At 38.5% G+C, this 12,071-nt stretch overlaps 1 protein-coding gene across 1 annotated transcript in view; it reads left to right on the forward strand.

The window, feature by feature from the left end:
* Depdc5 (DEP domain containing 5, GATOR1 subcomplex subunit) overlaps nt 1-12,071 on the forward strand; it is a 163,037-nt gene that overhangs the window by 76,188 nt on the left and 74,778 nt on the right. The window contains exons 26-27 of the mRNA XM_077796039.1: nt 2,945-3,101; nt 3,649-3,809. Coding sequence (XP_077652165.1) covers nt 2,945-3,101; nt 3,649-3,809 — 318 coding nt within the window. The remainder of the gene's footprint in view (nt 1-2,944; nt 3,102-3,648; nt 3,810-12,071) is intronic.

Genomic DNA, 12,071 nt, shown 5'->3' on the forward strand with positions numbered 1-12,071 from the left:
TACTCTGTGGGGTACAGGAAAGCAACGAGTGAGGGAGGTTTGTTTGGTTTCTCTGATGTGAAGTGAGAGAGGTGTGGCCCAAGACCTGTTTCAGAATGTAATTCAGTGCACATGGAAAAGGTAACAGATTTACTCATAGGCCTCTTGTGCCAATCTAGATCTGGCATTAGCTCTTAAATGCCTAATGATGGCTCTAGAAAAAAATTGCAAAGAAATAATAGGCCATTACTGGAACTCCTTACACATCTGTAGATGACGATATTTGATAGTTTGTACTCATTTTGGCCATTCTTGTCAACTTAAATAGATGTACAGTAAGAGAACATCTTATCTACAGTCACAAAATAGCAGGAAAAAAAAATTCTGCCACCTCATAAACTTCATTTTGCTTGACTATGACCAATGGATATACATCAATGAGTCTTTTTGTCTACATTTTTGATTAACTTAATCCTTTTATTATTTCTTTAGGTCCTAAATTGTCATTTTTAATTCCTCTATGAAGCATATTACAGATGTTGGTTAGAATAAACATTTCTTATGTGTGACCATTTAGACGGTTTCCAATTTTTTTTTAGTGATGGCATATAATGAAGGTATAGTGAATGGCAGAGGGTATATTTTTTTCTTTCGGTTTATGACTGGCAGATTGATTATTTTCTAAAAAGCTGCCAGCAATGAAAAGATGGATTTTGTTATCTACTTAGAGGCCTTCTTTCAGGACCAGAATGTACGGGGTACAAGAGGCCACAGTTTTTCTTCCAGGGAAGAACATCATTAAACTAAGACTCTGAAGCCTTTTCAATGTGGGCTTTAGGACCAGGCATTTTGGTGTATTTTGGTGTGTGCCCAGCAGAAAGCATTTTTATAGGTTTTTTATAACCCCAAGGATTGGTAGGCTGATGAGGGTCAGCATGACTTACAAGGTTAAAAGATGTAGATGACTTTTATTCCTGATCTCCCCACCATGGCTTTGATCAGATTTCTGTATTCTCCTGTATCTATCTAGGAAGTAGGAATAAGTTTAGCTTCTTGTCTACAATGGAGAAACTGGGGTGATTATTTTGGCTATTCTGTGCTGAAGTATTAATGAGTTAATAAGACTGTGTAGACCATGAAGGTGATCCTAAGAGAGTTTAATCATCTTCCCCACTTCAGTGGTGCTACATGGGACATCTTCTCACTGTGATTTAGCACACAGGTCTTCCTCATCCATGTGAGGGTGATGTGAGGGCAGATGAGGCAACCATGTCATTAGCTGTAATCACTATATAAATATGAGTTGTGAAAAGCCCACTCAAGACCCAGAGGCAAAGGCACAAAATTTTTTCTTCCATATTGCTTGTCTTATAGAGACTTTGAAAATAATCCTTACTTAAAAAGATGTTACTTAAAGATTAAGACAGGTGTGGAGGCTTATTTCCACTGGTTCAGGAAGCTGAGGCAGGAAGACTGCAAGTTCAAAGTCAACCTCAACAACTTAGTGAGGCACTAAACAACTCAGCAACACCCTGTCTCTAGATAAAATATATATAAAAAAGAAGGGGGTGTATGTGCTGGGAATGTGGTTCAGTGGTTAAGTGCCCCTGGGTTCAATCCCTGGTACTGAAAAAAAAAAAAAGTTACCATAATCCTCACTTAAATGCCTGAAGTGGAATAACTTTATAAAGAAAAGAGGTTTATTTAGCTTATAGTTTGAGAAGCTGAAATTGTAAGCTACATGATGTTAGCTTGGCTGAGAGCCCCTCAGATGCATTACATGATAGTGAAAGGCTCACAATGAGAGATCATGTGGAAAAGATCAATAGGGAAAGATCATCTGAAAAGACAGGAAACCAGAGTATGGAGAGGGGCTAGAAGAACCAAGAACACTCAAGCACTATCTTAAGATCCCATCAGAGCTTCCCTGATCCCTCCCCAAGGGCATGCTCCTAATCACCTCCTTTGGGCTTTACTTCTTAGAGGTTTTACATTTCTCCTCACCCAACACTGGGACCAACCCCCCCAAAACAAATCCTTGGGGAACAAACCACATCCAAACCAAAGCACCACTTAATTACTTTCCCTCAGTGATTCTCAAATGGGCAGTATCAGGGAACTTGTAGCACTATCTGCAAACATTTCTGGGTTTCACCACTAGACGGAGCCCGTGGCACCTAGTGTATAGAGTTCAGTGATGCTGCGAAACACTCTACAATGCTGAGGATAGCCCTCCTCAGCCCAGAATTAGCTGTTTGAAGTGTCAATGTTTCCAAGATTGAGAAATCTTGCTTTAACTGAAGAGCAGACAATTCTAGACAGACCCATGTGGTTGGCCCACTCTGCTTATTGCAGCTTTTTTTACTGGATTGTCTAACTCTGTCTCTTAAAGTTCCAGCCTCAAAACTTTCCCAGATATCCTCCCTTATTTTTTTCTCCTGCCCTTTTGGATCTTTTGCAGTTCTCAAAAGTATAACTTATTTCTGTGACTGTATGCTGTTTTGCTGTCAAATCAGGCTCAGCTGTCTTCCTTTCCCACTTAGCCACTCTGCAGTCCTCCAGAGGGGCTCCAGCCTGAGCCTCTCATCTGCTCTCAGAAAATTGATTTGCTTGGACATGTAATCCTGCCTGCCCTGCAGTAACCTCACTGGTATTGTGGCTGTAGCTCATGTTCAGCAGAAAATATAATATATCAGCTGCGAATCCCACTTGCATGATGGGATTGGAGAAGCATGTGCACTGCATTGTCTAACAAAATCTGTTTCTCTCTTTTCTCTTTCTCCCTCCCCCACCCCTTTCGTCTTCTCCTTCCCTATCCTGGCAATTTTATTACCTTTTACTATGAACTGTTTTCTCACCCTTGTTCCCTCTTCTTCCCCCATATCCCAAACCTGCCATGGTGACCACACATACCTTTTTACCCTGTTATGCGAGGCAGTTCTGACACTGTCTGCTCCCCCTGTAGTGCCAGGCTTCTGTTGCACAGTTGGAGTGGACTGGAAGTCTCTCACTACTCCGGCATGCCTCCCCCTCACCACCGACTACTTCCCCGACCGCCAGGGCCTGCAGAATGACTATACGGAAGGCTGTTATGATCTCCTGCCGGAAGCAGACATGGACAGGTTGGTTCAGAAAAAGGTATTCAGAGTCCTTGGAGTGTAACTAAGTGACTCAGTGGTAGAGTGCTTGCCTAGCACACACAGGTCCTGGGTTCAATGTCTATCATGATTAAAAAAAAAAAAAAAGCTCAGCTTTGTTTATGAGGGTTCTGATTATGTACAAACAAATGCATCATAATATTGAAATTTTAAATCTGTATTCTTTTATATTTAGGAGATTTTGTGATGCAAGAACTGTTCATTTCTTTCAAGTTGACATTAACAATTTCTCCTCTTTGATTTCAAATTTTCTTTTGCAGTTATTTTGGGCATACTAAATCTCTTCTTCTTTTCTAAGGTTACTCATTTGGCCATTGATTATTACTTGCCTTCTTTTTCCATGCCTTTGAACTTATCATTTCTCCCAGACTGATTTATAAATTGATAATTTTATGAAATGCCATATGATGGTTGTCTGGGATGAAGTAAAGGACTTCACACTATGAATTCTTAAGTGTCACTTCCCAAGGCCAAACACATATGTGCACAATCATCTGGTTTTTTTTTTTAGGAGGGATGAGGATGGTGTGCAGATGACAGCCCAACAGGTGTTTGAAGAGTTCATTTGCCAGCGCCTCATGCAGGGTTACCAAATCATAGTGCAGCCCAAGGCACAGAAACCCAACCCCGCTGTTCCACCCCCATTGAGCAGTAGCCCACTCTATAGTCGAGGTGAGTGCGCTCCTTTTTTCTTTGCAACTAAGTTTGTAGGAGTTGTTTTTCATGATGGTAGGGAACAAATAAATTTAGGAATTATTTTCAGCACAAAGTTTTTCTTTGTCACTTTTGCTTTGAGTAATAGTTACATTAAGTGCAAATTTATCTTAAACATTTCCTTTATACTATCCATTTTTTAAAATATTTTGTTTTAATTAGTTTAGTTATACATGACAGTAGAATGCATTTATGCATTTTGATATACATTTGGTATACATTTGATATATAGATTGTATATAATTTCTCATTTTTCTGAGTGTACATGTTGTGGGATCATATTGGTCATGTAGTCACATACATACATATAGTTTCATTTGTCTGTTTCATTTTACTATCTTTCCTATTCCCACATCCCCTCCTCTTCCTTCCCATCACTTCCCTCTACCTAATCTAAGGTAACACTATTCTCCCCTAGTGTCCCCTGCCTTATTGTGATTTAGCATCTGCATATTAGAGAAAACATTTGGCCTTTGGTTTTGTGGGATTGGCTTATTTCGCTTAGCATGATATTCTCCAACTCCAACCATTTACTGGCAAATGCCATAATTTTACTCTTCTTTAAAGCTGACTAATATTCCATTGAGTATATATACAACCTTTTTTTATGCATTCATCTCTTGAGGGACACCTAGGTTGGTTCCATAGTCTAGCTATTGTGAATTGAGCTGCTATAATCATCGATGTGACTGCGTCACTATAATATGCACATTTTAAGTCCTTTGGGTATAAACCAAGGAGTGGAATAGGTGGGTCAAATGGTGGTCTCATTCCCAGTTTTCTGAGGAATCTTCATACTGCTTTCGGTATTGGCTGCACCATTTTGCAGTCCCACCAGCAATGTATGAGTCTACTTTTTTCACTGCATCTTCACCAACCTTTATTGTTGCCTGTATTCTTTTTCTTTTCTTTTTTCTTTTTGAGAGAGAGGAGAGAGAGAGAGAGAGAGAGAGAGAGAGAGAGAGAGAGAGAGAGAATTTTTTAATATATATTTTTTAGTTTTCGGCGGACACAACATCTTTGTTTTGTATGTGGTGGTGCTGAGGATCGAACCCGGGCCGCACTCATGTCAGGCGAACACGCTACCGCCTGAGCCACAGCCCCAGCCCCTTGCCTGTATTCTTGATGATTGCCATTCTGACTGGAGTGAGATGAAATCTTAGAGTAGTTTTGATTTGCATTTCTCTAATTGCTAGAGATGTTGAACACTTTTTCATATATTTGTTGATCAATTATATTTCTTCGTCTGTGAAGTGTCTGTTCAGTTCTTAGCCCATTTATTGATTGGGTTATTTGTTGTTTTGGTGTTAAGATTTTTGAATTATTTATATATTTTAGAGATTAATGCTTTATTGGGGGTGCATGTGGTAAAGATTTTCTCCCAATCTGTAGGCTGTCTCCTCACATTATTATTTCCTTTGCTGAGAAGAAGCTTTTTAATTTGAATCTATCCCATTTATTGATTCTTTTTTTTCTTTTTTTTTATTGATTGTTCAAAACATTACAAAGCTCTTGATATATCATATTTGATACATTAGATTCAAGTCGGTTATGAACTCCCATTTTTACCCCGTATACAGATTGCAGAGTCACATCGGTTACACATCCACATTTTTACATAATGCCATATTAGTGACTGTTGTATTCTGCTACCTTTCCTATCCTCTACTATCCTCCCTCCCCTCCCCTCCCATCTTCTCTCTCTACCCCATCTACTGTAATTCATTTCTCTCCTTGTTTATTTTCCCATTCCCCTCACAACCTCTTATATGTAATTTTGTATAACAATGAGGGTCTCCCTCCATTTCCATGCAATTTCCCTTTTCTCTCCCTTTCCCTCCCACCTCATGTCTCTGTTTAATGTTAATCTTTTCTTCCTGCTCTTCCTCCCTGCTCTATTCTTAGTTGCTCTCATTATATCAAAGAAGACATTTGGTATTTGTTTTTAAGGGATTGGCTAGCTTCACTAAGCATAATCTGCTCTAGTGCCATCCATTTCCCTGCAAATTCCATGATTTTGTCATTTTTTAGTGCTGCGTAATACTCCATGGTGTATAAATGCCACATTTTTTTTTTTATCCATTCATCTATTGAAGGGCATCTGGATTGGTTCCACAGTCTAGCAATTGTGAATTGTGCTGCTATGAACATCGATGTGGCAGTATCCCTGTAGTACGCTCTTTTAAGGTCTTCAGGGAATAGTCTGAGAAGGGCAATAGCTGGGTCAAATGGTGGTTCCATTCCCAGCTTTCCCAGGAATCTCCATACTGCTTTCCAAATTGGCTGCACCAATTTGCAGTCCCACCAGCAATGTACAAGAGTACCCTTTTCCCCACATCCTCGCCAGCACTTGTTGTTGTTTGACTTCATAATGGCTGCCAATCTTACTGGAGTGAGATGGTATCTTAGGGTGGTTTTGATTTGCATTTCTCTGACTGCTAGAGATGGTGAGCATTTTTTCATGTACTTGTTGATTGATTGTATGTCCTCCTCTGAGAAGTGTCTGTTCAGGTCCTTGGCCCATTTGTTGATTGGGTTATTTGTTATCTTATTGTCTAATTTTTTGAGTTCTTTGTATACTCTGGATATTAGGGCTCTATCTGAAGAGTGAGGAGTAAAAATTTGTTCCCATGATGTAGGCTCCCTATTTACCTCTCTTATTGTTTCTCTTGCTGAGAAAAAACTTTTCAGTTTATGTAAGTCCCATTTGTTGATTCTTGTTATTAACTCTTGTGCTATGGGTGTCCTATTAAGGAATTTGGAGCCCGACCCCACAATATGTAGATCGGAGCCAACTTTTTCTTCTATCAGACGCAGAGTCTCTGATTTGATAACTAGCTCCTTGATCCACTTTGAGTTAACTTTTGTGCATGGCGAGAGGAGGGGATTCAGTTTCATTTTGTTGCATATGGATTTCCAGTTTTCCCAACACCATTTGTTGAAGATGCTATCCTTCCTCCATTGCATGCTTTTAGCTCCTTTATCAAATATAAGATAGTTGTAGCTTTGTGGATTAGTCTCTGTGTCCTCTATTCTGTACCATTGGTCCACCCGCCTGTTTTGGTACCAGTACCATGCTGTTTTTGTTACTATTGCTCTGTAATATAGTTTGAGGTCTGGTATTGCTATACCGCCTGATTCACACTTCCTGGGTCTTTTATTTTTCCATATGAATTTCATGATTGCTTTATCTATTTCTACAAGAAATGCCGTTGGGATTTTGATTGGCATTGCATTAAACCTATAGAGGGGGGCTGGGGATGTGGCTCAAGCGGTTGCGGGCTCACATGGCATGCGTGCGGCCCGGGTTCGATCCTCAGCACCACATACAAACAAAGATGTTGTGTCCGCTGATAACTGAAAAATAAATATTGAAATTCTCTCTCTCTTCTCTCTCTCCCTCTCTCACTCTCTCTTTAAAAAAAAATAGAAAAAAAGGACATTAACAATTAAGAGAATAAAGATAATATTTCTAAAAAAAAAAAAACCTATAGAGAGCTTTTGGTAATATCGCCATTTTGATGATGTTAGTTCTGCTTATCCATGAACAGGGTATATTTTTCCATCTTTTAAGATCTTCTTCTACTTCTCTTTTTAGGGTTCTGTAGTTTTCATTGTATAAATCTTTCACCTCTTTCGTTAGTTGATTCCCAAGTATGTTATTTTTTGAGGATATTGTGAATGGAGTGTTTTTCCTCATTTCTGTTTCAGAAGTTTTGTCGCTGATATACAGAAATGCCTTTGATTTATGTGTGTTGATTTTATATCCTGCCACTTTGCTGAATTCATTTATTAGTTCTAGTAGTTTTTTTGTAGACCCTTTTGGGTCTTCTAGGTATAGAATCATGTCATCTGCAAATAGTGATAATTTAAGTTCTTCTTTTCCTATTTTTTTGCTTTTAATTTCTTTCCTCTAATTGCTCTGGCCAGTGTTTCGAGAACTATATTGAATATAAGTGGTGATAGAGGGCATCCCTGTCTTGTTCCAGATTTTAGAGGGAATGCCTTCAATTTTTCTCCATTGAGAATGATGCTAGCCTGAGGCTTAGCATAGATAGCTTTTACAATGTCGAGGAAAGTTCCTGTTATCCCTAGTTTTTCTAATGTTTTGAACATAAAGGGATGCTGTATTTTGTCAAATGCTTTTTGTGCATCTATCGAGATGATCATATGGTTCTTATCTTTAAGTCTATTGATGTGGTGAATAACATTTATTGATTTCCGTATATTGAACCATCCTTGCATCCCAGGGATGAATCCTACTTGATCATGGTGCACAATTTTTTTGATGTGCTTTCGTATCTGATTTGCCAGAATTTTATTGAGGATTTTTGCATCTAGGTTCATTGGAGATATTGGTCTGTAGTTTTCTTTCTTCGAGGTCTTTGGTTTAGGAATCAGGGTGATGTTGGCCTCATAGAATGAATTTGGAAGAGCTCCCTCTTTTTTCTATTTCCTGAAATAACTTGAAAAGTATTGGTATTAATTCTTCTTTAAAGGTTTTGTAAAACTCCGCTGTATACCCATCCGGTCCTGGGCTTTTCTTGGTTGGTAGTCTTTTGATTGCTTCTTCTATTTCATCCATTGAAATTGGTCTGTTTAAATTGTGTGTATCCTCCTGACTCAGTCTGGGCAAATCATATGACTTTAGAAATTTATCGATGTCTTCACTATTTTCTATTTTATTGGAATATAGGTTTTCAAAATAATTTCTAATTGTCTTCTGTGTTTCTGTATCATCTGTTGTGATATTGCCTTTTTCATCCCGTATGTTAGTAATTTGAGTTCTCTCTCTTCTTCTCTTCGTTAGCATGGCTAAGGGTCTGTCGATCTTATTTATTTTTTCGAAGAACCAACTTTTAGTTTTGTTAATTTTTTCAATAGTTTCTTTTGTTTCAATTTCCTTGATTTCCACTCTGATTTTAATTATTTCTTGCCTTCTGCTACATTTGCTGTTGTTTTTCTCTTTCTTTTCTAGGTATTTGAGATGAAGTGTGAGCTCATTTATTTGTTGGTTTTTCCTTTTTTTGAGGTATGACCTCCAGGCGATGAATTTCCCTCTTAAAACTGCTTTCATTGTGTCCCATAGATTCCTATATGTTGTGTCTGTATTTTCATTTATCTCTAAGAATTTTTGATTTCCTCCTTTATGTCTTCTGTAACCCATTGATCATTCAGTAACATATTGTTCATTTTCCATGTGATGTAGGATTTTTCCTTCCTTCTTTTATCATTGATTTCCAGTTTCATTCCATTATGATCAGATAAAATGCATGGTATTATCTCCACCCCTTTATATTTACTGAGGGTTGCCCTATGGCATAATATATGGTCTATTTTTGAGAAGGATCCATGTGCTGCTGAGAAAAAAGTATATCCACTTGATGATGGTTGATATATTCTATATATGTCAGTTAAGTCTAGGTTATTGATTGTGATATTGAGTTCTATAGTTTCTTTATTCAACTTTTGTTTGGAGGATCTGTCCAATGGTGAGAGAGGTGTGTTGAAGTCACCCATAATTATTGTGTTGTGGTCTATTTGATTCTTGAACTTGAGGAGAATTTGTTTTATGAACGTCGCAGCAGCATTATTTGGTGCATAAACATTGATAATTGTTATGTCTTGTTGGTGAATGGTTCCTTTTAACAGTATATAATGTCCTTCCTTATCCCTTTTGATTAACTTAGTCTTGAAGTTGATTTTATTCGATATGAGGATGGCCACCCCTGCTTGCTTACGAGGACCGTGTGTGTGGTATATTTTTTCCCAACCTTTCACCTTCAGCCTGTGTATGTCTTTTCCAATCAGATGTGTCTCCTGGAGGCAACATATTGTTGGATTTGTTTTTTTAATCCATGTTACCAGCCTATGTCGCTTTATTGGAGAGTTTAAGCCATTAACGTTTAGAGTTACTATTGATATATGGTTTGTACTGCCAGCCATGTTTGATTATTTATCTTTTTTTTTTTTTTTTTATTTAGTTTGTTTCTCCATGATTAGCTCCCCCCCCCCCGCCCTCTGTCATACCGAGGCACTTCCCACTGATGGTTTTGGTTATTGTTTTTCATTTCTTCCTCGTGTAGTGTTTTGCTCAAGATGCTTTGCAATGCTGGTTTTCTGGCTGCAAATTCTTTTAACTTTTGTTTGTCATGAAAGATTTTTATTTCATTTTCGTACCTGAAGCTTAATTTTGCTGGATACAGAATTCTTGGTTGGCATCCATTGTCTTTCAGTGTTTGAAATACGTTGTTCCAGGATCTTCTTGCTTTCAGTGTCTGTGATGAAAAATCCGTTGTTAACCTTATTGGTTTACCCCTGAATGTAATTTGCCTCCTTTCTCTTGTAGCTTTTAATATTTTCTCTTTGTTCTGTATATTGGCTATCTTCATAACAATGTGTCTTGGTGTTGGTCTACTGTGATTTTGTGTGCTCGGTGTCCTGTATGTATCTACAATTTGTATATCCATTTCCTTTTTTATTTCTGGAAAGTTTTCTGTAATTATTTCATTCAGCAGGTTACTCATTCCCTTGGTTTGAATCTCTGTACCTTCCTCTATCTCAATGACTCATATGTTTGGTTTTTTTATGTTATCCCATATCTCTTGGATGTTTTTCTCATGATTTTTTACCAGCCTTTCTGAGTTGGCTACACCCTTTTCAAGATGATATATGTTGTCTTCATTATTTGATGTTCTGGCTTCTACTTGCTCCACTCTGTTGGTGATACTCTCAATTGAGTTTTTAATTTGGTTTATCGTTTCCTTCATTTCTAGAATTATTGTTTGATTTTTTTTTATAATCTCTGTCTCCTGATAAAGATGCTTAACTTCTTCTTTTATCTGTTTATGTAATTCATTTTCAATGTGTTCTTTCACTGTTTGGATTTGCTGTCTCGTATCCTCTTTAAGGTTCCATTCCATCTGTCTAAGGTATTCCTTGAGTTCTTTATATGACCGTTTTTCTGGTGACTCTAGGTCCTCCTGAATATTTAGGCTGTCCTTCATTGTTCGTACTCCTTTTCTTCCTTGCTTTTTCATGCTGCTCATGTTACTTCTTGTTCTGTTTGACTGCTGAGTTACTGTTTACTCTTACAAATTTATTTGATGCTTGGGAGGAAAGATATTAGAAGGGAAGGGAAGAAATCACTAAAGAGAATGAGAATAGGCAGGTAGAATTCAAGGAAGGGGGAATAAGAAAATTGAAAAAAAATGAAATACAAAAGAAAAGAAATAGAAAATAAAGAAAGAAAGAAAAAAAATTTTTTAAAAAGAAATAATAATGATAATAAAACAATGAAAATTAAAATTTAAAAAAATAATAATAAAATAAAAAAATTAAAAAAAAATTAAAAACATTACAAAAAGTTAAAGAACAAGAACAACAACAACAAAGAAAATGAAAATGAAAGAAAAAAAACAAAACCCCAAATTAAAGAAAAAAATAATAAATGCAGTCATAGAGTTCGATTAACTTCTGTTCTAGTAGGTGGAGGTGTGCCCAGTGGGCCCAGCTTCTCCTCTCAATTGGTAGGAACCAATCACTGTGCAGCTGCTCTTCCTCCTAGTCTGGGCGGGTCTCCAATCCTGAGTGTCTATGGCCTTCTCTTGTGTTTCCTCTAGCCAGGCTCTGCTTACCTGTGACGCTCACCACAATACTGGCTACACGCCAGGTCTGCTGCTCCTGGGAGCCCTGTTTTCATGAACGCCTGGGCACACTCTCCCTGTTTGCCTCCCTCAGACCCTAAGTTTGTGGAGCTTGGGGCTGAGAACCCCCAGTGAATTTGCTTACCCTCCAGTAGCCATGCCCCCAGTAGCTGGTGCAAGAGACTTCAGTTGTCAGCACTGGTGGGAGCGGTAGCCGGGCATTCCGCACCGTGAGTCCCTTGCCACTTCTGATTCCCTCGGTCTGGCTATTGTGCCCACGGGAGAGCTGGGAGGGGCCCTTAAGGTTTCCCCGCTGTGTGGAGAGGGATGGCTAGGGGATTACACACCTGTCGCCACTGGTTTCAATGAAGTTATCTCCTCTGCTCGTGACGTCAGTTCTCTGCCATGGTGGTATCCCATGCAAATGGTGACCGTTCGTTCCCTTTGCTGGGTGAGCAATGCAACGGGTGGGTCCTGACTGTCTCTCCCAAGCCCCGTTTCAATCCTGTGGCCACTGCCTATGAAGGCTTGGTTGGCTTTTACCTCTGTAAGTTTTGAAGAGCCGACCAGTTAT

Source organism: Urocitellus parryii, chromosome 3 (assembly GCF_045843805.1).
Source record: "Urocitellus parryii isolate mUroPar1 chromosome 3, mUroPar1.hap1, whole genome shotgun sequence".
Taxonomy (NCBI): Eukaryota; Metazoa; Chordata; class Mammalia; order Rodentia; family Sciuridae; genus Urocitellus; species Urocitellus parryii.